Source organism: Tiliqua scincoides, chromosome 4 (assembly GCF_035046505.1).
Source record: "Tiliqua scincoides isolate rTilSci1 chromosome 4, rTilSci1.hap2, whole genome shotgun sequence".
In the NCBI taxonomy this organism is placed as follows: Eukaryota; Metazoa; Chordata; class Lepidosauria; order Squamata; family Scincidae; genus Tiliqua; species Tiliqua scincoides.
This window is the reverse complement of record NC_089824.1, coordinates 2,787,812-2,814,895: the sequence shown is the minus strand read 5'-3', so window position 1 is coordinate 2,814,895 and position 27,084 is coordinate 2,787,812. Positions and strand designations below refer to the sequence as shown.

Sequence of the window (27,084 nt, the reverse complement as noted above, 5' to 3'; positions counted from 1 at the left end):
GGTCGTCACCCGCAGAGGAGGATGGAGGAGAAGGAGCAGCTGAGGCGCCAGATCCGCCTGCTGCAGGGTGAGTGCGCGCGAGGGGCTGGCAGGGGGACCCAGGCGTCCGGCGCCTCCCCCCCCCCGCTGAGGGGCTGCAGCGGCCCTTCCAGTGCTTGGCCTCTGCCAGCAGAGGGCGGCTAGTCGGGCAGGCTCTGCCCCGAGGGGCTTCCAGGCCGACAGGTAGGCGCTGGGGGCACGCGGACGTCGCTGAGCACGGAGCAGCCCTCAGAAGGGTGAGGGGCTTCTGCAGGGTTCGTTTGCTGCCCCTCTGAAGCAGTGGCGTAACTGGAGGGGGGCGAGGCGCTGCGTCTTGCTGCAGAGGGGCACCTGGTGGTGTAGCTGGAGGGGGGCGAGGCGCTGTGTCTTGCGGGGCGTGTGGTGGCCCCTCCCCTTCCAAGCTGGGGGGTGCACCAGCATGGTGCACCATGCATGGAAGCGGAGGGGCTGCCACATGCCCCGCATGACACAGTGCCTCGCCCCCGCCAGCTACACCACCAGGTGCCTATGAAGAGGGATCAGCCCCCGCTGCGCATGCTGGCCAGCACACCTCATTGGCCCCAGAGTCACTGTGTGGGTCTGCTGGTGAATGTGCCTTGGCCCTTCCTGGCCAGGCACGCATGCATAAGAGCCCCACAGGCCCAGACCAAAGCCTCTCTAGTCCACCTTCCTGTATCTGACAGCGGCCCACCAGGCGCCTCAGGGAGCACACAAGGCACATCCCATGTGCCCACCCCACAGCGTCACCCCAGCATGCAAGCAACCCTCCCCTTTGGAGCCATTCTGGGTGGCAGGAGGCGAAAGCAGTGCCATCTGGAGTTTCTGTTTGCAACCATCACTTTGGCTACCTCCTGCTTTTTCCCACCAGGAAGCTTATGGTGGCAGCCATGATATGGGAAGGACTCACTGGCAACTTTTATTCTAATATTGTCTGTTTGGTTCTTTGTTTTGTTTTGGCCTTTGAATGGAATATTTTAAGTTTTAATTATCTTTGAGATGGATCTGGCTGTGACTTAATCATCGGGGTCATGTCCACAGAAACATGCATGGTACAAAGGCACGGAAATGCTTTCAATCCCTATATAAGTTGTAAAAATGTTCTCCGTACTGCTAGAGGGATGTAGTTGAACATGTAACTAAGGGATGACTTTCCTTTCAGGCCTCATAAATGACCATAAAAATGTCCATGGAGACACACCGGCCCTGCCACCTGCCCAAGCATCCAGGTGGAGGAATCCCAGGCCAGCCTCTTTCAGCAACCAAGATATGTTCTCTTCAAGATATTCCCAGCAACCTCAGAGGGATTTTCAGCCTCACCAGAGCACCTGGCGAAAGAAATACTCCCTTGTTAATGTACCACCTCGGCCAACGCTTGCATCTGGAAACAGCCTTTCTGCTAGTGTTTCTGAGACTGTCCTGGCCCACCAAAGCACTGGGGCACCTGAGCCTCGACTAGTGCTTCCAGAAAGAAATGTATGCTTCAGTGTAGATGGTAACATTGTTGGGGCGTCAGCTGGCTCAACTGTGGACAATATTACCACTCTGAGGTCCCAGCGAGGTCCGTCTGGAGCAACAAAGGGCCCAGCTGTTTCTAGAGGATGCGTGGGTACTGCTTGCACTTTGAATGTTGGCTCAAAAGAGTGCAGAGGAGCCTGTTTCTCACCCTCGCCACGTTTATCACTTTGCAAAACAGCGCCTGCACTGTGCCTAAAGAGACCTGATGGTACAAGAGCAAATCGGGGTTCGTGTGAACTTGCCTCCACATTGTGCAGGACTGTCAGTGAGAGTGCTGTTACATTGAAATCGGAGCCTCGGACCTTACTTGATTGTGTCTCGGATTGTTTGCCAGCAAGGAGAAAACCAGCATCACAGGTTCTAGCTCTTCATAGTTCACTACAAGCCCCTGCAGCAACAGACCAACCCAATACAGGCAGGATTGCTGGTGTGTCTGTTGTATTTGGTAGTTCAACTCCTGAAACCTCTTCAGCAGTTGGGATGAGCCTCTTCAAGCACAAGACTTCAGTTCCCTCTCTTCAAAGAGCGCCCACCTTGCCAGCCTCCATCAAGTCCCCAAAGTTCAGGAAAGCCAACTATACATGGGTGGCCAATCCAAGTAAATGCCCCCGCACTGTGAAAAGGTGCGTAATGTCCAGAGCCTCTGACAACACACGGAAAGCTGCTGCAGGTGCAGAGAGAGCTCCCAAGTTACTCCCAAAAGGGGATTTGGGAGCTAAGCAGAAGAAATCCAACCTGCATTCAAAGCTGGGCATCTCTTCCAGCAAGTATAAGTGGAAAGCATCCACTCTCCAACCGTCTCCTTCCACATCCACCTCAGCATTTACGTGGCAGCGTAAGGAGTGCAATGGAGCTGGAGTATCCCACCTTTCAGGGGCCAGCACCTCTCAGACTATCGACCATGCGCCTCTTGGTCATGGCAACCCAAGAGTGTCCTTTGGGAATAATGGCTGTCTTAGTTACAAGTTGAAGAGTCGGACTAAAATAATCAAAAAAGGGGGGAGTGCCTGGTAAGTGATTGTTTCTGCTAGGAGTAAGTGCCCCAGTTGTCCTAAGACTTTTCTCCATTTTTGCTGCTGGCAGTAAACCAAAACATTTGATGCAACAAATCCATCTCTTTATTTGGGTTGTAATGCAGAGTTTGCATGAGGCACAGAAAGTCAGTGACTGGGGTAGGGGTTCAGATGGCAGAGTGTCATACTGTGTATGTATTTTTAAAAATAAATTATATATAATGTTAGATAGAAAGAGAGAAAAAAAATGGGTTATTTATATAGCACCATCTATGTTGGAGCACTAGGTCTGTCAGTGCAGGTAGAGGTGGCAAGCTGTGAAATACCATGAAGCTCTGAAAAAGGCATGGCAACTGTGGTAAGATTTAACTCTGGTATCTGGGACTTTGTTAGGTTATCAGTCCAGGGACTGGTGATTGCTTTATATATGATAAGGACTTGAAAGGGCTTGAACCACTTCAAAATGCAAACATAGGATTGAATGTCTGAATGCTCCTCCTTCCACTGTGTTAGAAGCACCCTTTTGGTAGAAAGCAAGTTGGGATGAAGGATTCTTGCCTAAACTGTTCCTGGGGTACTAGCTCTGATTCAAGTTTGCAGTGTTTAAAGAAGTAGGTAAGAATCAAGATAATAAGTAGCTGCAGCAGTGTTCTTCAGCCTTTTAAGGCCTGTGCAAGAGAGGGTTTGGATCCAATCTAATAATGGTACTGACTTATCACACTGAGTTCTTGGTATAATCCTGCACAACCTCTTACTGTCTTGTCCTGCAGCTCCTAAGGCTGCTCCTGCTCCACCTCATAGAATTATTGTGAATATACAAGAGGTGGGGGAAACAGGTCAGGCCCTGGTGATGGGGCTGATTGGGTCCCAGGAGGGAGGTGAGATTGGCAGTGGGTTCCGAGTCTCATATTATATTTATTTATTGGGGTTGTGACATGGAAAGGGTTGAAGATCACTGTTCTGCAGCAAGAATTGAGTTCAACCTACTCTTGCTGGTGTCAGTTATTGCAGCTACAGAACATGAGGGTTTCCTTTTCAGTTCAGTGATGCAGAGTTGGGCAGGTAATGGTGCTCACCTCTATAGCTCCCTGCTTTGTAGTTTATCGCAAAGAGTGTCCTGACAGTTGGCCACATCACACAAGTGTTTTGATCCTGGCTGACTGGACTTGCTGTTAGAGGAACAAGGTGGAGAGAGGAGGTTAGGTGGTAAAATGTGGGTGGGTAGGACTGGGTCAGAAGAACTGGGTGGGTCGTGGCCCCTCCCAGTTCAGTGGTAAAGCACTTTGCATGCAAAAGGCTCCAAGTTCAGTCCTTGGGATCTTCTGCAGGTGTGATTATGGGTGGCGGAGTTGGGAAATGTTTGTCTCTGCGTGAGTCCCTGGCAGGTCAGGTCAGATAATACTGGTCTAGGTGGACCAGTGGGCTGGTTCAGTATAAAGTAGCTTTGTGTGGTCATGGGTGGGGAGCATCCAGGTTTTCTTGGGGATCTTATGTTAGTAGATTCTTTTCAGTTTAGTAACTCTTTTTCTAGGTAGTGGAGAATGAAAGCCAACCTGAATGTGCTTGCTGTGTCATGGGTCTGGCCAAATACTGCTTCCTTGTGGGGAGGGCTCTCACACAGCTACAGACATTTGAATCTGCAGTTGCTACATGATTTGTCTGGATCGAAGCAGGCCTGCAGTTTTGGAGAGCTCTGACCATACGGAAGTGATTCTTGGGATGGTGGCGACTGCCTCACACCAGTGTGTAGACACAAGTCAGTGTGCAGTTGAGGTGTGGTGGAGAACTGTGATAATACCACCAATCATCTCTGGTTTCCTTCCAGTGCTTCAGCTGACAAGAAGAGCTCCTCCTCCCCGACTGTGCTTCTGAAAAGCCGCTACTGTCTTGGGAAAAGGAATCCCCCCCGTGGAAAGCCTTCTCCCACTGCCAGGAGAGCTGGCAGCAAGGGCCTGGTACAGATTGGCAAGCACAGGCTGTGCCGAGTGCCATCATACCGGCTCCATGTTTCAGCCAAAGATGGTAAGAGCAAACTTGAAAATGTGCTGGCTGGTTGGTAGTTGGTTTTTATGTGCCGGAAACCACAAGAGAAGTGTTAATATGTAGATCTGGTACAAGGCAGCACATTTTGGGCTGGTTTCCTCCATTTTGGTTCTGCCAGTTCTAGTTGAAGAGCTGTAGTCCTTCAAATGTCACAGGACTTATTATCTTTAGCAAAAATGTAAAATTGGATTGTGGTTGCTTATTTTGGTCTTGGTTTCACCCATATCATCATATGCATGAGAATGAACTGCCCCTTTGTCTCTTCAGCCTCATGGAATCATAACCCATTCAATCTGTTTGAGCATTCCTTGCTGTTGTTTTTTTAACTTCTGACTGATACGCATGCACCCACCCTCCCGTTGGTGGGCTCTGCAAGCTTGAACAGAGATTTGCACCATAGTCTGAAGCATTTTTCTAGTGGCAGTTTTTGCAAAAGTAGACTCAAACTGCTTTTGAAATTTTGGGGAACTCAAAGTGCAGTGGGGGATGTTTGACTGGGAGAGGGGTGCTTCTAAAAGAAGGGTTAATGTCCAATTCATTGCCAGTCTATGAAGTTCTGGTGTTGCTATGTTGAGAAACTCTGCCACATTTAATTTTCTGATCTCTTTTATAAATGGAACTCTTGCCAACGACCTGCTAATCTGCAACTGCTGGTGTTATTCCATAGGCAGCTCTTTTTGATTATGAAGCTACTGCGTGGTTTGTGTGCCTACGATGTTGCCTTTCTCCATGTATCTCTGCACCTGTCCTGGTGTTTTGTACACAGGTACCCTTGTTGCCATGGCCTTTTGTACGTGCAGGAACCAATAGTGAAAATGGATTTTCTGTGTGTGTTGGGTGCTAAAGCCTTCTGTGTGATCTCAGGTTCTGGCATAAGCTCCCAGTATGAGCCCAGGACTTTTCTGTCTCATAGGAAGATATGTGTTTGTCTGGCAAAGGTGACCAGATAAGCAAATTGGAATGCACAGACACCTGAGGGAGTACCTTGCCTCTTCTCCCCTTTCTTTGTCCCCCCCCCCCCCCGCAAGTCACTCAGGCCCTTCTTTGGGTGCCATTGTCTTCTGAGTTGAGGTTAGGATAGGATAAGAGTTTTCTCAGGGGCAGCCCCTTAATTGTGGTGTTTCTTCTCAAAAGAGATGCACCAAATTCACACCGCTGGTCCAGTAGAAGAGAGAAGGAACATGTTCCTTTGCCAGGCCTTAATGAAGTCTTCCAGAGGACCAATGACAGTTTAACACCAGCTAGTCGCTGAGACTGGATTTTTGGAAGGGGTGCTGTACTCACTGGACCTTGGTCTGCATGGTAATACACAAGAGTGCATGTGCAAGCATCGCTTATTAGACTGGCAATGCCTGAACTGCTCAGAGGTCCTGACTGAGGCACCTTGGTTTGTCACTTTAAAGGGCACAAGTGGATTCCAATCTAAAAAAACTGGACCAGGCAAGTCATGTTGTCAGGCCTGTTTCTGACAACATAAGCGTCTGAGTTCCTTTTTACTGATTCAGACCATTGGTCTGCCTGTGGCAGTGCTGTCTGTTTAGACAGGCCCCAGGTCTTGGGCAGAGACGGACTTTCCTCAGCTAGGCTGCCTGTTCCTTTTCAAACTGGAGACACCGGAGACTGAACTTGGTGCCTTTGGTATGCAAAACACATGGTCCACTCTGAGATGTTACCCCTGCCTTGGTTCAGGATGCTGGGACAGTACTTCATATTCCACTTCTGGCTCTGAACATAAGAACAACCCTGCTGGATCAGGCCAACAGCCCATCTAGTCCAGCTTCAGGCGTCTCACAGTGGCCCACCAGATGCTTCAGGGAGCACACAAGACAACAAGAGACCTGCATCCTGGTCCCTTCCTTTGCCCCTGGCATTCTGAGGTAGCCCACTTCTAAAACCAGGAGGTTGCACATAGCTGTCACGGCTTGTAATCTGTGATGGACGTTTCCTCCAGAAATCTGTCCAATCCCCTCTTAAAGGCCTCTAGGCCAGATGCCATCACCACATCCTGTGGCAAGGAGCTCCACAGATAAATTACATGATGGATAAAGGAATATTTTCTATTTCTCTGATGTGCTTTTTGTTTTTTGTTTTTGTTTTAATTTGATTTGCTTTTTTCTTATGAACCAGTAGTGTTGTAGGCCGCCTTGGGGCTCTTTTGTCAGAAAAAAGGATACAGATCTAAAAATAAATTAAAACTGTAGTTCTTCAGACTTGTAAAGTGAATCTGCTATGCAGTGGTGTGCCTCTGCTGAACCAGGTGATGTGCCTTCTTTGCAGGCCTGACCCCATTTTTCTGGGCAGGTCAGGTTGTGGCTGGGGAACTAACCAAATTTTAATACTGCCCCCAAATTCTAGAACAATCAGTATGGCATGTTTGAGCTGGGGTGGGCTGCAGGTATGCCTCTCTGTTGCAAGAGCCCTGTAGAAATAGGTGAGTAGTGCCTGCCAGCTTTAGGGTGATGTCACGGGGAGGAGTGTCTCTTACTGATTTGTAAACCTCCCTGAACATGGAAGAGGCAGAGTATCAAACAACCACCACTTTTTATTCATATAGCGCAGCGAGGGGAGGACCAGACTCTGGAGGAAAAAACCATAGCTCAGCAATAGAACATACAGACGGTGTTGGGTTCGGTCTCTACTCACTTCCCAAGCTGGGCTGGGAATGACCTGCCTGAAACCTGGGAGAGGTGCTGCCAGCCAGAGTAGGCAACACTGAGCTAGAAATACTAGTGGCCTTACTGAATAAGGTAGCTGAATATCTTAATATAACTGGTTTTTTCAATGCCAAACCAAGCACTGACTTTATGTGTTTGCTTCCAGGTATTAGTAATCCTTCTGATTGTTCCAAGGCTCTGGGTTCCTTGTTTCAACTTAACCCAAATAGATCTATACAACCAAGCAGAACATGCCTTCCTGAACTAAATAAATGTAGCATTTTGCTATTTAACATGTTCTCCCAAGCCAAGAAAGTTCAAAAGAATGATGTCTCTCTCTCTCTAGGTGTTCTTCTTAAAGGAGTAATTAGCCTTCTCGGTGTATGGCTTCCTTTGTCCATCCTCCTCATCATGTTCATTATTGTTCAGCATACATATTAATCTATCAGTACTAAGGTGCAGTGTATTAAATAGGTAGTGAACGTCTGTCCTGTATTGGGTTGTGTCATCTTGGAATTAGCGATTTGGCTAGTTGTGGTGTTCAAGTGCCCAAGGACTGGCTGTTGGAATCTTTTTTTTTCTTCACAGTTCATGTTCTTAAAAGACATTGATGTGCAACTGTAAGGTTACGTTGGCAAGCAGTGCGCTTTCTCTTAGTGAAGCAGAGCTCTAGCACTGGAGGCATAGACAAACTGGAAGATATAAATCTAGGAGTAGTTCATATCCTAACAAATAGAAAATGAAACAATAGTTATTCTGGCTTAGTGAGTGGTTTAAAAGAGGCTTGTAAACCCTTTGAAATGAGAGGCTGTTTAGTATGATTTACTGAGCCATTTGTTCTCTGCAAATAAGGGAGGCCATTGCTAAATTTGCATTCATGGGAATAACAGCATGTGGAAGCAGACACATGTGAATGTTGCCTCCAGTTCCATGATGTGGGAGATCTTTACATGTGTTGTCTGTGTGAATGTAGGTGCAGGACTGGAGACTTTTTGCTCCACATCCTCAGAATGCTGTTTGGGAATTGCATGTGAAAACTGATCCAAGCAGTCTTTGTTTGCTCCCCCCCCCCAACTGAACTTGGACAGTGGGGGAAGGGGTGGGAAGCCGTAATCACTGATTTCTGCAGCAGGCATGCTGGATCTGTGGAGTGCCAGGAGTCCCATGCTGGGTGTTCTGCCTCTTAGGGGAAGCTGCTGTGGCTTCTGGCCAGGTGACAAGTGTCCATCTTGGCATGGTTCAGCAGTGGCCAAATCTTGCTTTATGGAGACTGGTTGCAGCCCGCCTCCCGCTCTCACTTATGTCAGGGTGACTGTTAACAGCAGATCATTCTACTGCTGTTGACAAGCTGCATTCTGATTGCTTAGATAAGAGTAGTCTGGGTCTCTGAGCAAATTGGTGACCTCCAGCACAAAGGGCTTGAAGGCAAACTGTAGCCTCTTGCATGTGGTTTAAAGAAAACTTACATTATCTGGCTGCTTAGGCACATGCTGGGGCAGGACATTGAAAAAGTCACAAGGCTCTTTGCAAGTCACATTCAGAGTGCTGCGTGTTGGCTCTCCAGAGGGAGTCTCTGGGGAAATGACCTTTTGTGTTGGAAGAGCGCTATCCGGCCTGGTGCTGAAGAAACAGTTACTGACAGCTGAGGGTCTTCCAGGGAGTTTTGGTCGTTTATGAAAGGAGAGAGGTGGGGGGACAGTGGCTGTTGAAGCAGCCGGGCGTGGTGAACCTTTCCTCACCCCTGTAAAATCAATAGCCTTCTGCTCCCTCGGCCAGCTGCATTCCCTGTGCAGGACTTGACTTGGCCTCAGCACTCAGTACCAGAGCTATGTCCGGCTCTCAAGGTGCTGTTCTCTCATCATGGCAAAGTACAACTGGAAGCGACTTTCTCTAGCATCACCAAGGTGCCTGACTAGCAGTTTTCCTCCGTGCAGCCCATCCCAGTTGCTGCTGGCAGTGTTTCCAAAACGTTTGGCGGGGGTGTGGCATGGCCTGTGCGCGGTGGAGTTGCAGATGCTCGGTCAGCGGCCAGCCAGAGAGAGCACTCCTTGTTCTGGCAGAGGCTCACGTGATGCTTCCTCCCCTCTGACCTGTAGAGGGCAGTCTTGCCCCTTGTATTCTCCCTCCTCCACCTTTTTCTGGTAATTGATTGCCTAATTTCCTTTTTATGTGAAAGAAAGCAGATATCAAGTAATTTGCAGCAATAACCTGCTAATGCTGGGCCAGTATCAAAACTCCCATGTTCATTTCAAGTGGCAGATAAAACACTAATATATAATTATCCTTGCAAATTGGATTGTTTTAAATAACCAAAAGACTATGGCCAGGAGAAAACTATCCCATTTCCCTTGAGTTAGTATTGCAGCATAATTGCTGCGTTCAATCAATTTCCTTGGCATTAGAAATTCCATCACAATCAACATTAAGCTATATTCATTGTGATGGCTAAGAGCTGGGCCATTTCTCCTCTTTTCCTTAACTGGCAAAATTAATCAGGGAAAAGATTTTAAACATTTACCCGTGCGAAAGAGGTCAGCTCTGCCACTATATTGCTCAGCAGATAAGGGGGCTAATAAAAAGAAAATTGAATTACTAATGATCGCCAGGAACCGAGTATATAAAACCTGGCAATCGCCCGCTTCAGGAGAAAAGGAGAATCAATTTTCTTCGGACAAGGTGTGCTCATTTTTTATTTTGGCGCATATTATCAGCAATTTAATTTGAAAGCGCATAAACAGGAGGAAACAGTTAGGAAATAATGAGCCTGAAGGTGTAAAGTGCTACAGGATATATGCTGTACACAATTTATTTGGCACAACAGATAATCACTTTAATTGAATTCAAAACTGCATTGTTCAGCAGTGTGGCTGCCTCTTTTTTTGCCTGTGGGGATTGCAGAATATTACAGAGGTGCAGCAAGAAGAGCCGTGTGTGTGTGTGTGTGTGTGTGTGTGTGTGTGTGTGTGTGTGTGTGTGTGTCCGTCCCCATCCCTTCTCGGTAACATCCCCCCCCCCAGGCATGGCTAATGTTGCTCTGTTCATGCGTGTATGCAGGCCGTTGATAGTGCAATATTTAAAAGGCAATAGAAGTTCCTTGTGCCTCCAGGATGCTGCCTCTCTTGTTTCCTCCACGTGTGAGGTGTTATCGTGGAGTAGTAAAGTAGCTAGCCTCTCCTTGATTGATTGATTGATAACTTTGTAGCTTTGAGATGCTCTGAGGGGGGAGACAGATCTCTGCTTCCCCCTCCCTCTGTTGCAGTCCTACACATCTTCCGTGGCTGTGCGAGGAACAGTGAACCTCCTGGGCTATGCACAGTGACTGGCAACTTTCTGTCTTCATTACATTGTTACACCTGCTCTTCAGGTGTTGTGTCGGAACTTCCAGGCAGGATCCTGTCAGTGGGCCGTCTAGTCAAACACCCATCTCGAAATGCTGGCAGAAGTGCCAGGACAGACTGAGCCAGGATAATCTTTCAGATTGGTTCTGTGTGCCTTCTGTCTCCCAGTCAATCCAAAAAATCTAGCCTGGCCTTGTTGTACAGTTCAGCATACTCCAAGGCAAGTGATGTTCCTATTTTAATGAAAGCACCAGTGTTTAAACGGTCTGCGTACTCCTCCCTACACCCTTGGTCTGCCGGGATAGGCTAGGTTGCTGCATGGGGACATATGCATGTCAAGGTGCAATGGCACAGTATTTCTATGTTGCACGGAAGGCTCCTGGGGGCCCAGTTTGTAGCTGATTTACTGGAGGGTCTGTTGAAGGGAACAGAGGTGAAAATGCCAAAGGGGGTGGAGAGAAAGCTGGGGTTCACGTATGCCTGCTAGCAAAGCAGATGATTGGATGTTTACAACTCCCAAAGGAAAAGCACATGGGGGGAGCAAGAACTGTGTTAGGTCTGATTTTGCTTTTGTGCAGGGACATGTCCTTAAGAAAAAGGAGCAGCAGCTGCACAAGCACACGAAAGTCAAAGGAAGTTGTGCAGCGCACTTCTGCTCTGTCATGCATTTGGTTCAGTGGGACTTGCAGGAGGTCAGTTGTGTTCTGTCTTGCGTCACACTTTTGCTTGATTTTTGAAGTGTTTCTGTCTCTCTGCCTCCCCCCCCCCCCCAATGCGGTAAATGAGGATTGCAGAGCTTAAGCTACATTTCTGAAGCTGGAGAATGAGAGAGTAGAGATGCTGGGATAATATCATAGGTTTCTTGTTGTTTTAAACGACTTGTTGGAGTTTTTCTGGGTGTGAAATTTTTCAGTCTATGTTGCTTGCTCACCCAGAGTCTTCATGTTTGGAAACCAGAAAGCAAATCTGTATTATCAATTCAGTATTTTAACCTTTTACGATTCTTTTTCAATCAGATTCAGAATGTGAGTTCTGTCTTATGAGTGACTTGCCCTCATTCTGCAAAGATTTGAGTTAACCTTTTTCAGTGAATGGATAAGTTTTGGCTGGAGGAAACAACTTTAGGGGAAGCAGCTGTGTTGCACAAGCAAAACAGTCTTGTGGCATCTTGAAGATTAACACATTTATTGTTGTATAAGCTTTTGTGGTGTATAGTCCACTGCATCAGATGCATGAGGTGAAAAACTCAGTGGGCAGAGATATATGTATAGCTGGGAGGGGAAAAATAGGAACCAGGTGCATCAATCAGATAGGAAAAGGAAGGTGGGTTGGCTGCACATCTGAACAGGGATGGCATCTTAGTCCTGTGTTACTGTCAGTGGGATGTGTCTTCTACTTGCTGGTGCAACTAGGTCCTATGTAAATACTGCTTCTCTGTGTGGTCAAACCTGAAGTAGGGCAGGCATCTCTTTCACAGCTTTATTATTATTATTGAATTTTCAAATATTATTTGAAAATTTATATCCTGCCTTTCCCATGCCAAAGCAAATGTCCAGAGCAGGGGTCTCTAAACCTTTTGGACAGAGGGCCGCATCAAATACCTAGCACAGTGTTGAGGGCCAGAAAAAATTTAAATATAAAGTTTATATAAATAAACTAGAGAGAGAATTTAGATGAGTGAATAAATGAATGGGCTCATTCATTCAAGCTCTCTGGCCCTTAGAACACCCTCCAGACACAACCAGAGCATAGTTCTTGTCATGTTCAGCCAAGTGGGCCAGAGGCTTTCAGGGGACAAGAGGCTGGCTGCAGGCCAGATAGAGGCTTGCCGAGGGCCGCATCTGGCCCCCGGGCCGGGGTTTGGAGACCCCTGGTCCAGAGTAACTAAGTTCCATGATAAAATTTGCTGTGGCAGTTTTGGCATATGAAGTTTTCCAAGGGGGTGTGTCTGCATAGGCAGGCACGCGCGCGCGCGCGCGCGCACACACACACACCCCTCCTTGTTAATACTACTCTATTTTAATTCCATGCTAATGATTGCAGGTGCACGTCTCAGATGCATACATGAATTCTGTGCCAGTGTTTCTTGGCTAGTTTGAAGTTGCTCCGCCCCTCCCCACCATAACCTTTTGACTTATTCTGCAGCCCCTACCCTTGCACAGCCTCATTGGATACACATGTGCGGGACGAACTCCTTGCTTAGTTTCACTTTGGCGTGTCTTATTTCCAAGTCCTGAACTCCCTCTTGTTTCTGCCATTTCTCCTCCCACACCTTGTGTGATTTTTATCTCTGACTTGAGGCCACTCTGCTCACTGCTGCTCCTTTGTGGTGATTCCAGTGTGATGGAACCTTAGTTTTAATTGATTTCAGTCTCTTAATAAGATACATAGCATTGTTTGGACATCTTCGATTGTGTTCTGCTGCTCTCTCCACTTTGGGGGGGGGGATGCTATTCCTTGTCTTCAGGCAAGGCTTTTGTGTCTAGCATAAGAGATGATTTCTGATCTTTCTGTTATCAGTGATCAGTTTTTAGCCTTGCCTGTCCGGATCCTTTCTTCGGGAGTTTGCCTTCCTCACTGCTAGTGTGAAGGAAGTGGGCTTATGTGATGTGCTTATAGTGGTGATCTGCTGTGGTTTTCATAAACTGTGCTGCTTGCCTCTGTTCATAAATCATCATGTTGTTGTCTCTTTTTTATTCGTTATTGGCTGATAACCAATCAGAGTTATCAGAGCGCGATACCATAGTCTTTCGAGACTGAAGGTTGCCAACAACAATTGGCTGATAGGGAGTGTTGCCGAAAGCCAACCGGCAAAGTAGCTGTTTGGAGCCTTACTGTCATTTTGCAAAAGTTCACATACTTGGCCATGATCTCAGCCTCTGCCAGTTATGTCAGTCTTCAGAAGCAGCAGTGTTGGGTTTCCTTGGGAAGTTACAGGCACGTCCAGGTGACAGTGCAGATGGATGATTGAAAGCTATTGGGTTTTTTCTTTTTTAAGAACTCCCTTTTAAGAAAAACACCTCTTCTCTCTCCTCCAATTTTTTTCCTGTATTTAGGGTACTTCTCAAATGCTGGATGTGATATTAAATTTAAAACATTTATTTATTATAAAAAAATATACCACCACCTTGCTTAATTGACAAAGTGGCTTACAATATAGCATTAAAACCACAATTAGAATAATAATATAAATCACCTTTGGGTGACAAGATGCTGGCCTAGAGGGCCTTTCTCCAGCAGGTTCCAGAAGGGCTATTCATAAGAACAGCCCCACTGAATCAGGCCATAGGCCCATCTAGTCCAGCTTCCTGTATCTCACAGCGGCCCTCCAAATGCCCCCGGGAGCACACCAGATAACAAGAGACCTGCATCCTGGTGACCTCCACTGCATCTGGCATTCTGATATAGCCCATTTCTAAAATCAGGAGGTTGCACATACACATCATGGCTTGTAACCCGTGATGGATTTTTCCTCCAGAAACTTGTTCAATCCCCTTTTAAAGGCATCCAGGCCAGACGCCATCACCACATCCTGCGGCAAGGAGTTCCACAGACCAACCACACTGAGTGAAGAAATATTTTCTTTTGTCTGTCCTAACTCTCCCAACACTCAATTTTAGTGGATGTCCCCTGGTTCTGGTATTATGTGTGAGTGTAAAGAGCATCTCCCTATCCACTCTGTCCATTCCCTGCATAATTTTGTATGTCTCAATCATGTCCCCCCTCAGGCGTCTCTTTTCTACACTGAAGAGGCCCAAACGCCGTAGCCTTTCCTCATAAGGAAGGTGCCCCAGCCCCGTAATCATCTTAGTCGCTTTCTTTTGCATGTATTCTAGAATTGTGTGGCACCAGCTTGGCTGCTTGGGCTTTTCCTTACAGTATTGCTTTATATTGAGATTAGTATTCATGCTTTCTGTTGACCTGCCATGCTCTTGAGGGTTGGTTGAGGTCCTCTGCTCATCTTAGTGGCTCTGAAAGTTGTAATGGTTAGAAGAGATGCAGCAGGTTGATCACTGTGTCTCCATTTAAAAGGGATGGCACAGCCATCCCTGGACCTATCCTGGATGGCCACTGGCCTGATCCTTCATGTTTCACGGCAATGCATATCCATGTACAAAATGACCAGAAGACAGGCTGTGTCCAGCCCAACCTTCTGGTCCTTCTTTTCCTAGAGGCTCTTTCACAGCTGCCTTTCCAGCATCTGTGCAAATGTCCTTCGGAACAGCCGAAGTGGCTTCACTGTGGAATGGTGAGTCTAGCACTGTCTTTTCAGAACTGCTTCTTCTGAAGAGGGGATCTCCCTTCTCTATCCTAATCTTCCTCCTGGGCATTGGAGAGTGGCTGCAGCTCAGTGGTAAAGCTCATGCTTTGCATGTAGAAGGCCCCAAGTTCAGTCCCCAGCACCCCTGGGAGAATAGAGCAAAACTCCAGGTGAGCCCCTGGCTGTTGGTGTAGATGGCACTGGGCTAGATGGGCCAGTGGTCTGACTCAGTGGAAGGTAGCTTCCTGTGTTGAAATGAGTTTCCTTTGTATGACTTGCTTCCTAGGGTGACGTTGCTGGATTGGGCTGGGTCTCCTCTGAATCCTGATGGTCCTTTGAACCCTGACCGTCCTTATCTGTACACGATTCCCATAGTTCTCCATGATGTTGCACAAATAGGCTGAAGAGGTCTATAGACGGAATAAGGATTTCTACTTCTCTTTATTGAGAAGAACCTACAAAATCTGTAGGAAGTTTCTGCTGAAAGCTTAGAAGCTGATGGGGGTTTAGCGGCCAGGGGGCGTGGCATTTTGAGCCGTCTTCTGCATACATGGCCTCCAACTCCTCTCAGTAAGCCTGTATGCCTGTTATCTCCCCATGTCACATGGCTCTCATCCCATCTTTTGTTTCTCTTTGCTGTTTGGCAACAGAAATGTTCCTCAAGATCCTCAAAGGTGTGTAGAACCTAAGTAATTAATATGAACTTTCCACGTTTATTCCAGTTGAATAATTAGGTTTTGTAGGGCAGAATTCAGCGCCCCTTCGGCATATGCGAGAAACGGAGTGGACAGCAGAATTCTGAAAGGCAGAAGTTAGTGCAAGTTTGCTGCTTGGCATCTGACTTGCAGTTTAGCAATGGTTCTCACCTGGCACTTATCAGTGCAGTGAAATGCACATGAGAAAATTCAATGGAAATAATTTGCAGTCTCCTGGTTTTAAGTTTCTGAGATGTTTACTGGGCTGACAGTGAGATTTTTCTGATTAAAGGACTTGGCTAGTGTAGGGGACAATAATATATTTTGTTCCTCGGCCTGGCCCCAAACATAATTTTCTCTTTTCTGGATTTCACCATTGATTGGTGGTCTTAATTTAGTGATGGGCTCTAAAATGCCTTCCATGTAATGCAGCTGTTTAGGAAGATATTAGGGCGAAAGAAATACCCCTGTGTTTTATGTGAAATGAGCTGTGTTATCAGCAAGAGAAATCGAGCGTGCGCGACGTGGTTGGGTTTGTGAGCTATTGGGGATATCGCGGAGAGCACAGGATTTACACCTCCATCTAAACATTAACTGGGGCGTTTTACCATTCCTCCCTCCCCTTGTTGGGTAAAGGGGGGTGGTGGTCTTGTGATCCATCATTGCCTGCCTAGTGCTGTAGTGTCTGTTACATTTTACTACCCCAAACACCGTAAAAGGGCATTAGAGCAGTTAAATCCCAGAGTCCTGCTTTCCTAAGGAAAAAAGAAAACGCTGAATTAGGCAGTGAAAAAGGCAACCGCAGCGATACTTTAATCTTGCATAAATTATCAAAAGAGTCAGGGGCTAGCCGGTTTATGTATAGTTAGAGCTGTGCTAATTAATTGTTCCCGAATAATCAATGATTTTTGACTCTCTTTTTGAAATGGTAATGGACCATGGTATATTTACTTCCAAAATGGCAGCTATGCACATCTATAATTTTTTTTTGGATGCAACTGTGTTTCAGTCTTGCCCCACATAACTGTGGGGCTAATGAGCTAGTTATGTAGCTTGTAAAACCGGTGAGAAGGAAAGAGCAAAATAGTCCACAAATTAAGTGGAGTTTGTCTAAATCCATCCAGTATTGTGTTCTAGGTGGAGTGAGCATGCTGAGTGGATGGAGATGTCTGTTCCTGGGGTCTGCTTGCAGTTCACACAAGCAGGTTGTGAAACTGTGAGGTGGTAAGGGCCTATCGGCACCTGAGGTTGACCTACATGCTCTTTGTTTTCCAGCTCTGCAGGCTCAGAGACAACCTTTTCTTTTTGACTTTCTAGTGGTTTTATTAGCCAAAATTGCAGTTATTGTGGCCTGAAACACTCCTTTGAAGATGGGTGCTTTTTGAGACAGTTGGGAAAACTCCACCTCTCTTACCTTATTTCAGTGAGTTTGTTCCTTTTGGATGTTGGTTCCAGTTTGTTTCCTGGCCCAGCTGAAGTGGCTGGTCCTTCCTGTTAAAGTCCCAGCATGGTTTGGGACTGGTTCTTGTGAACACCTTCCCCTTTCACATGAAGCCTCCTGTATGCTGGTTAACATAAGAATAGCCCCACTGGATCAGGCCATAGGCCCATCTAGTCCAGCTTCCTGTATCTCACAGCGGCCCACCAAAAGCCCCAGGGAGCACACCAGATAACAAGAGGACCTGCAAGGCCTCCTGGGAATTGTAGTTAAGAACATAAGAACAGCCCCACTGGATCAGGCCCTAGGCCCATCTAGTCCAGCTTCCTGTGTCTCACAGCGGCCCACCAAATGCCCCAGGGAGCACACCAGATAACAAGAGACCTCATCCTGGTGACCTCCCTTGCATCTGGCATTCTGACACAGCCCATTTCTAAAATCAGGAGGTTGCACCTACACATCATGGCTTGTAACCCGTAATGGATTTTTCCTCCAGAAACTTGTCCGGTCCCCTTTTAAAGGCGTCCAGGCCAGATGCCATCACCACATCCTGTGGCAAAGAGTTCCACAGACCGACCACACACTGAGTAAAGAAATATTTTCTTTTGTCTGTTCTAACTCTCCCAACACTCAATTTTAGTGGATGTCCCCTGGTTCTGGTATTATGTGAGAGTGCAAAGAGCATCTCTCTATCCACTTTGTCCATCCCCTGCATAATTTTGTATGTCTCAATCATGTCCCCCCTCAGGCGCCTCTTTTTTAAGCTGGCCCAAATACCCAAATGCCGTAGCCTTTCCTCATAAGGAAGGTGCTCCAGCCCCGTAATCATCTTAGTCGCTCTCTCTTGCACCTTTTCCATTTCCACTATGTCTTTTTTGAGATGCGGCGACCAGAACTGGACACAATTCTGCAGGTGTGGCCTTACCATCGATTTGTACAATGGCATATGATTGTCTGGGGAAGCCCTGCACTGTGTCTTTCTGTCATGGTACAGGGTGCAAGGTAGGACCTTGTTGTCAGTCACACCTAGGCTGTGGAATTTGTTCAGGGAGTTGCTACTCTGGTATGTTTAGGGGCTGGGGCAGATGTGATTATGAGAGGGATCTCTGATCTGATGTTTTGGGTTTGAGTCTGGCTACTGTTTGGATCAGAAAGTGCAGGATAAAAATAATAATGAACCATCAATCCAGTGATTCAAGATGGTTCACTGCTTGTTAAATCCCCCCTCAAAAGTGATTACCGTGCCCATATTTGGCAACCCTTTTGAATATAGTCCCCCTCATATTTTATTTCTATTTGTCAGTAGTGAGAGATATTTCTCAATCTCATCCCTCCTCTGCCTAAGTTAGTAAGTGTTTTGCAAAAACTGTTAGCTCTTTTTAGCACTTCATCCTCCAGCAACCGTGAAAGCTAGAAACTTGGCTCCCTGTTATTTAAGTGAGTTCTCTGCATAGTGCTCTAGATGTGGTGCCTAGCAGGATCTTCTGGCAAGAAATTGGATGGCGCAGTTCCAGGTTTACTCTGAATTGTGCAGCCTGGACAGTTAGCGCATATCTATAGCCTGGCTTCAGCATCCTTGTGGGTCCCTAAGGATCTTCCTCTGTCTCCCCGCTTTTGCTGTCCTGGCTCCATCCCCCACATGCCTGTCTCTCCCCCCATACACCTATCAAGTAGAACGAAGAGTCCCTGCTAGGGGAGGCACAGTAAAGCATAGCCCTGCCCATTTCCTGTGCTGAATAGAGCAGCATCTCAGTCTTGCCTTGGATTTTAGTACAACTGTTGATGTTCCAGAGGAGCATTATCCTTTCCAGTTAGTTTGTGGACTGTTGTTACCCTTTCCTGGGTTCTGCTGCCTTCTCCCACCCTCCCCCCGTGCAGGGGCAAGTGTTGTTGGGACAGATCCTGGGGGTGTCTCTCTGATCGCCATTGTAACAAGACAATTTGGGTAAGGTGCAATTATCAATCATCTGTCAAGGAACAGATCCCAAAATGCAGACTTCAGTGGTTTAGCCACATCTGCAGAATGAACACCAGTCGGCTGCCACACAAACTCCTCTGGCAAGAGTGACCTCCCTGCTGTTCATGTGGCAGTACCAAAGGAAATGTGGCTCAGATACATTGAGGAAGATCTAAGGAATTGGCGATTGACCATTGGTGAGGTGAGAAATGTCACAGACAATTGTAAAGAGTGGAACTGTGTCACGAATGACACTGGATTCCAGTGGCACCTACAATAGCATATTGGTTGAAAGGACAACCTACTTCCCAAGTGCCAGCTAAGAAGAAGAAAGTCGTTGGGAGAGATCCTTGGAGAATCTGGCAGCTCTTGGGATTCTGTGGTCGGAATCCTCTTCTGCACTATTGTGTCATGGTTGTGACAGTGAATCACTAGACTCTGATGTAGGTGTAGAAGAGTGTGTGCATGCATGGAGGCCGCTGAGCATACTGTTAATGGTCTCCCAGTTGAGTCTAATCCCATGTGCAATAAAAGGTATATTACACCTGTAAAATATTGCTTTATAAAATTCATGGGAAAATGAAATGGTCGGTCTTGTTATGTAAATATGGCCAGTGCAGCCAAAGATATTTCAATTAACTTTGCTCATTGTGGAGAATAAGTAGAATACAAAAGACATCACTCTGTCTCACTCTGTGGAGCCTGTGTGTGCATTTATTTATTTAGTGCATGTGTGCTTAAAAAATAAGAATCCTGTTCAGGATAGCGTGCATTTAGTTTGAGCCAGATTGCTTCATTCTTTCTTTTCCACACCTTCTTAAATTTCTGTTGATGTTATTTTAGAATGTGTAAGTTTTTAGAGTGCTGCAGCCAACTCGGCCATCTAGCTGACTGTTTGGTCTCCTGTTGGCCACCGGGCAGAAACTCCTGAGAAGATCTCAAGCAGCAGTAGTATCATTGGTCCTCAGCAATTGGCAATTTGAAGTGTGTGTTGTGGTCTAGTTGCACCATGAAGTCATTTAATCGCTTCTTAAAAAGCCAGACCTGCGGACAGCCATGGCAGCTTCTAGTAGTGATTTGTTACGTGAAGACCTGTTTTCCCAACCGGTTGTATTTTGAGAGAAAATAATGTTGTTTGAGCCCTGCACCACTCATAGTTTACCAAAGCTGTGACACCTGGCCCCCTGCTTGGTTGCCTCTTTTCACATGAACACATGAGGTTGCTTAGTCCTGAGTGAGGCAGTGGGTGCAGTAGCGTCTTCTGGCAGGGGCTCACAGAGCCTTACCTGAAAGCCAGGGATTGAATCTGGATCCTTCTGTATTCTACTGAGCTAGGTGGATTTCATAAGCCCTAAAGTCTTCCTTCACAAGCAAGATGAATTTACTTCCCTTTCTTTATTTTAGTTATAGTTGCTGATCTCACTATTAAATGTCCTCAGAGGAGTTTACAGTATTTCTTTGGGGTGTTGTAGAAGCCTGTAACTTTTTTGTTCTTGTTCATTTGTCTTGGAAATAGTAAGTTCAGTTCTGCTTCTTGTATGCACGTGTGTGGTTGAGGTCTGGCAAAATGTTGTGAATGTGTTAGCATGTGAAGAAAGTTTCTGCAGAGTTGGCCCCCTGTTGGTTCACCCAACCTTGTGTAGCCTCATCAGGCTGGCAGTGAATCCCACTGCTTGAGATTCTTGAATTGGAATGACCTTAGATTGAAACTGGAGCATTCTTGATGGGCTCCAGCATGGAGCTGTGGCCCTATATGGTGGTGGCTGGCTTGCTTTTTGTATAATGTCCTTAATGTACACTTGTTCATCTCCATCAGGTTTGTGTTCAGGTGAGTAGAGAACCTCCTGGTTCTTATTCAAGTGCTAGCTTCTGAATAAGTCTGTCTGCGAGTTGTTTCTCACCCTGGACTCTGCTGGAGATGATGCCATTTGTCGTCTCGTCTATCTTAATTATATAGGCACCAAAACGCAGCTCTGGGAAAGTGCTTCACATTTTTATGTACCCTTTGATTGTAGACTCTGGTCATTTGGCGATCTGTGTTAAAGCATTACTCTTACCCTGCATGAGATTGAGTCACTCACATCATTCCCTCCTCCTGCTTTCTCTTTTATAGTGGGATAGAGAGAGAACAAGTGTTTTATCTGTGTGCTTTTGTCTTGGTGTGACTTCATGAGTTTGTATTGGCAACCTTCAGTCTCGAAAGACTATGGTATCGCGCTCTGAAAGGTGGTTCTGGCACGGCGTCTAGTGTGGCTGAAAAGGCCAATCTGGGAGTAACAATCCCTTCCACACCGGGAGCAAGTGCAGTCTGTCCCTGGTCTGTCTCCCTGGCTATGGGCCTTCCTTCTTTGCCTCTTAGCCTCAGACTGTTGGCAAAGTGTCTCTTCAAACTGGGAAAGGCCATGCTGCACAGCCTGCCTCCAAGCGGGCCGCTCAGAGGCCAGGGTTTCCCTCTGTTGAGGTCCACTCCTAAGGCCTTCAGATCTCTCTTGCAGATGTCCTTGTATCGCAGCTGTGGTCTACCTGTAGGGCGCTTTCCTTGCACGAGTTCTCCATAGAGGAGCTCCTTTGGGATCCGGCCATCATCCATTCTCACGACATGACCAAGCCAACGCAGGCGTCTCTGTTTCAGCAGTGCATACATGCTAGGGATTCCAGCACGTTCCAGGACTGTGTTGTTAGGAACTTTGTCCTGCCAGGTGATGCCGAGGATGCGCCGGAGGCAGCGCATGTGGAAAGCGTTCAGTTTCCTCTCCTGTTGTGAGCGGAGAGTCCATGACTCGCTGCAGTACAGAAGTGTACTCAGGACGCAAGCTCTGTAGACCTGGATCTTGGTATGTTCCGTCAGCTTCTTGCTGGACCAGACTCTCTTTGTGAGTCTGGAAAACGTGGTAGCTGCTCGTGAGTTGTGTGACTACAACTCACGAGTTGTAGTCACACAAAGTGTGTATTATGAGAGCTCCCAGGACTGGCTTTGTGCTATGTAAGCGTTGGAAGCTCAGGGCTGTGTTGGGATAGTAGGCTGCAGAAATATTAAAAGAAAATGCAGCCATGTTCTGATGCTGATGTTGCTTGTATTCAGATGTTCACCAGATTTTACTCCAGTCCTGTGCATGAAAATGGAATGAATGAAATGACATTGCTACACTTGGTTGTAGTATTACTCGTCTCATGTATGTAGCACTTTTCAAGTGTTTAAAGCACTTTGCAAACATCATATAACAGCAGCCCTTTCTGGTAAGACAGTATTGCTGTTCAGGAAAGCAGCGGTCAAGGAACACCCAAGCCCTCGTCACACAGTTTGAATAAAGCCCCTTCCCTTCACCACCCTCTGGAAACGGACTACAGTCAAAGTATGTTGGTCTTTTCGTGGGTGACTTGTATTTTTCTTTTTTAAGCTACCTGGTTTTGGAAAATGAAGAAGAGTCTTTCAGTTTGGCACCCCACACACTGTTGTTATTTTCTGTTCAGGCTGTGACGAGGACTGTGATGCGTTGTTGCTGGTGTGCTGGGCTGCTGAAGAAAGTTTGAGAAGGCAACTTGGACCTGGTGTTCTTGTTGATTACTCTCTGGTTGTGTGCCCTTAAGTAAATTGGAAGCTCCTTGGTGCCACTTCCCAGAGTTTGCTTTATCCATTGCCTGTTATAAACACAGAGCCGGGCAGTAGGATTGAGCCACTGTTCCCACAGAAGGACCAAGCATCAGTCGGAGACACACAGAGCTTGCAGGTTTCCCAGAGCAGTTTCTTGAGTTCTGTGGTTGGTGAACCTTGGACTTTTCTAATGTGACACAGGCTCATGGCTTCTGCTGGACTTTCAAGAAAGACGTGATGCAATTGATGGGACCCAAAAAATCTGCCCAGGGTCACATTTTTTTTGGTGTGGAGACAAAATGTGACTTTGCACAGTGGCTAGGAATTGTTCTCCAGAAATTTTTCTTCTGCACCCATCATCATACGGTATCTCCAAAGAAGGAACAAGAAACACCGTGGAAAACTGGCGGGGTCTCGCTTGGTCCATGGTTGGAGGGATCCTTTGAATAGTTCCCAAGGCTCAGTCTTTGGAGTGGATCCACAAAACCATTTTATGAACATCTGCAGCCAGACTCTTGGCTTGCCTTGTTCAGTAGTGTCCATTGCTGCCTCTCCAAGGTTGCAGAGAGACCTGAACCTTTTAGCTGAAGGTGCCAGCACTTGACCCTTGGATGCCAAGCGGGTACTCTGAGCTGGGGCCCCTTCATTAAGCATCGGGTTGTTGGCTAATGCAGCCAAGTCACACTGAGTAGGAGTTACGTTCCTGTGGAAGAGGGTGCTTGTTTAGATGGTCATATACAAATAGGCCTTTGGCATGTTGGGCTCTGTACTGGGAAACTTTTCTGTTCCATTTTCCTTGGAATATGATTGTTTAGAATTTTTTGTGGATACTCTTCCAGATGTGTTTGGAGGATCTGCTTTTAGTTTTCCAATGTCACCGTGTGTGTGTGTGTGTGTGTGTGTGTGTGTGTGTGTGTGTGTGTGTGTGAAGAAGTGTGTGTGTTGTGTTGTGAGTTCGGGCTCCTGCAGTTACCACCTTCTACTGGCAAGTGGGTTGGGGTAGTGGAAATTGGAAGGAGGGTCAGTGTACCTGCATGGCTGGCTGGTGGAAAAGGCTGGGGGGGGGCTGCTTGTATGGGGGAAGTTAGTGCAACTCTACTTGGGCTCCCTGTCTACTGCTTCTGTACAAATTGGTTAAGTGGCCAAGATGGTGTCTGCGAATGTGGTCCCCTTGCTGCTGCCTCTCCTACTGCTGGTTGAGGCGCCTCCAGTGACTGTTGCAGCCCTGCTGCTGTTGCGAACCTGCCTCTGCCCTGCTGGGGAGGGGGCTGGAGTCTTTGTGCTTTTCGGGCACTATTCCAAGATGGTGGCGGCTGCCACTGTGCCACTGTTGTCCTGGTCCAGCCAGGGAGGCTGGCTCCGCTCCCCAGCTGAGGTTGCGGGAAAGCAACTCCGGGAGGCTGGCAGCGCCCGGAGTGTTTGCGGGAGAGCCTGCTTCGCCCCAGCCAAAGGGGGGCAAGCGGCTTGGAGCGTGTGGCTGTTCTGCCGCATGGGAGGACCGCTCCTGGCATCCCTGAGATCGAGGGGAGGATCACTCCGGGCTGAAGGTGCTCAGGGCATTTGCAAGTGGGCCAGCTGCACTTCAGGCAGTCAGGGGATGTGCAGGGCTGAGGCACGGAAGGGTGCCACATTCAAATGGTGGCTGCTCTGCCCTGGAAGGCAGGCAGCCAGGGAAAGGAAGAACCAGGCAGGCAGGGGCCTGTTGAATGGACCAGGCAGGGAGCTTGCCTGGCTGCTGAGGCTGGAGATGCGAGGTGGGGGGGCAGAAGGGCAAAAGGAAAAAAGGAAGCCCCTCCCCCCCGCATTCTCCAGTGGAGGGTCAGCAGAACTGACCCAAACTCTGTCCTGCTTGGCCGAAAGGCTAGGCCAGACTGGCGAAGTCCAGGCAGCCCCTCCCCCTCTGGAAGTTTTGAACTCTGGTCTGCCTAACCTGAGAGGGAGGAGCTACCCATCCGGAGGACTAACCCGGACATGGAGACCACTGAGAAGGGGGTTTCACGGTAAGTACAAATCTCCCCGTTCTTGGCTGCATGCAGTTGTCTGCCCCCCCCCCCCCGGCATGTTATTTCTTAACATTGTTTGAACTCAGTTGTGAATGGAGTTGTGTTAATCCCTGCCTGAATGCTGTGGTGGTCAAAAAACAAGAGAGGCCTTGGCTATAAAAAGTAATGAGGAATATCGTCGTGAAATCAAGATGTTAAACTTCTAGTAGTGGCAGGCAATAAATTCCCAGTCCACGGCGCTCAGGACTTTTTCTTTCTTTCTTTCTTTACTGGACACAAGGTTAGAAAGGTTCTCCTGCACAAGCCACTGCGCAATGGGTGGGAGGGGCGCAAGCGCACATGCTCTTCTTTCCCTGCTGCGACTGGCTTATGCGGAGGAACTCTTGGGAGGATACACAATCCTCTTGGGAGTCCCTCCACACAAGCCCGGTCACAACAGATTGGGGAAAGAGGAGCATGTGCGCTTGCGCCCCTCCCACCCATTGCACAGTGGCTTGTGCAGGAGAACCTTTCCAACCTTGTGTCCAGTCAGCCAAAATGTTGCTTTTCCAGCAGTTGGGAATTGCAGCTCCCTTTCCTGAGGTAGGATATCCCACATGAAATCACCCCCGGAGTTGTATTGGGAAGGCTTTCATGTGACTGTAAGGCAAGAAACTGAGGTGGCCTACAAAGAAATGGTAAAGCCAGAACAGCCATATGCAGTACAAAAGAATTTAAGAACCCCTACCCTGGTGGGATTGTGGGTGTCGGCAAAACGGTTACACAGGGGCTGGCGGGCTTGTTGGGCTGGGCTGTCTCTGCTTATCAGACTTCATGTCTGTGTAGACAGGCTGCGAAGGGCGTGTATGTTCTTCCTGCTGGTCCACCCAGCCCAGTGTTCAGTGTCTGGCAGTGGCAAGCCAGGTGCTGAAGAGAAGTTCCTTCCCCTCTGCAATGTTTGCTTCCTTTTGTAGTAGTCTTCCATGGCAGCTAGACCAACCAAGATCTCAGCAGTTGAATCTCACAGCATACTGAAGTTGGAAGGGATCCTGGAGATAATCTAGTCTAGTCCAGCCACCTGCACTGTGTAGGTGACTGTAGCATCCTTGCCAGGTGGCCATTCTGCCTCCACTTGAAAATCTCAATGATGGAGGGCTCCCAGCCACACAAGTCGTGCTATTCCAGCACCAGACAGCTCCTTCAGTGAGGAATTTATTTTCAGTTGCTTCTGTTGAATCTTCCTGCTGCGCTTTTCTACTCTAGGCTGCTTTATAATGTGCTTCTGGTAAATGTTTTGTCAAGGAGCCCCCACTGGTACCAAAAAGCCTTTTTAAAAATGTGGATGGGGAGGATAAGCACAAGTGGGGAGAGGGTTTAGAGCCCCCCATGCCTGTCCATTCTTTGATTTCAATCTCCTTTTTGCCCTGCCATCCTATAGAGCAGAGGTTCTCAAACTTTGAGGGAGCTTTACTCCCTCAGTAACTTCTTGCGGGGGAGGGACTAGGGCAGTGATGCGATCCCAAGGATTGTTTCGCTAAGGGGGGTGAGAGTGGGTGCTTTGCACTGAGAGCTGAGAGGCAGAGTGGTGGTTCTCAAATATATAGCGGTGGGAGAGCAGCGTCTGTGTTCAGCCTTTTCCAGGGGCTGTTTGCTGGTGTCTCGTTTGGTTTTCTTTAGATTGTGAGCACCTCTGAGACAGGGAGTCCTCTTTGCCTTTAGTTTGCTTTGTGAACTTCTTTGCTGAAGAGTGGCGCATAAGTATTTTTTATTTGTGGGCAGTTTCTTGCTCTGGTGAATGATGAAACATACATTTAATGCTGCTGGTTTCGAAGCGAAGTACTTGAATAGTATTCTTGATGTCTTGGTGATGGAATCTTTGGAGAGGAGCCCCATGTAGAAGAAAGGATTTAACTATAATAGCTAAGCTCCAAAGGATGCATGGCTGAAACAAAGGCATGTGCTTCCCATGTTTCCCTCTGCTTTTGTCCCCCACTCTCCTTCCCTTGTTTCTCTTGTATTTACTGTATTTAGGTGGTGAGACTTCAGGGTGAGAATGAAGAGACTGTCTCTTCATTCTGTGTAAAGCACCCCTGATAATGCTATGTAATTAATTAGAATAACTGCAAATATATTACAAAATTGCTTGATGGAGGCTGAACCCCTCCTGGTTTCTGCCTTTCCTGGGTTATGGTTCATGCCAGTCGCTATATGAATTCCCACTTGACCTTGTTCTCTTTTCATCCATTTGCATTAGAAAAAGGAAGGAAAACAAAAAGCCTAACAAAAACCCATCCCCAGCACTTTTGAAGCTCAGCTGCCACATCGGATTAGACTCTCCAGTCATGTGTCAAGTTCTGTCTTGTACATCTTCAGCTATTTGAGCAGCCGGAGCATTGGGTTTCTGACCCTCTCCTATCCTGTGACCCAAATGCAGAGGGAGTTGATTGTTTAGCAGAGCTTCATGAAGACATGGCATGTGTTGACAGTTCTTGACTCTCTTTAATACTTGGGGTGTGTGTGTGTGTTTTCTTTTACTACCTTGCATTGCATATACTGC

The 27,084-nt window shown here is 47.4% G+C and overlaps 1 protein-coding gene across 2 annotated transcripts in view; it reads left to right on the top strand.

Moving 5' to 3' along the window:
* ZC3H3 (zinc finger CCCH-type containing 3) overlaps positions 1 to 27,084 on the top strand; it is a 290,941-nt gene continuing 263,857 nt past the window's right edge. For both annotated transcript variants that reach the window (XM_066623326.1, XM_066623327.1), the window contains exons 1-3: positions 1 to 67; positions 1,199 to 2,564; positions 4,393 to 4,589. In XM_066623326.1, coding sequence (XP_066479423.1) covers positions 22 to 67; positions 1,199 to 2,564; positions 4,393 to 4,589 — 1,609 coding nt within the window. In that variant the 5' untranslated portion in view covers positions 1 to 21. The remainder of the gene's footprint in view (positions 68 to 1,198; positions 2,565 to 4,392; positions 4,590 to 27,084) is intronic.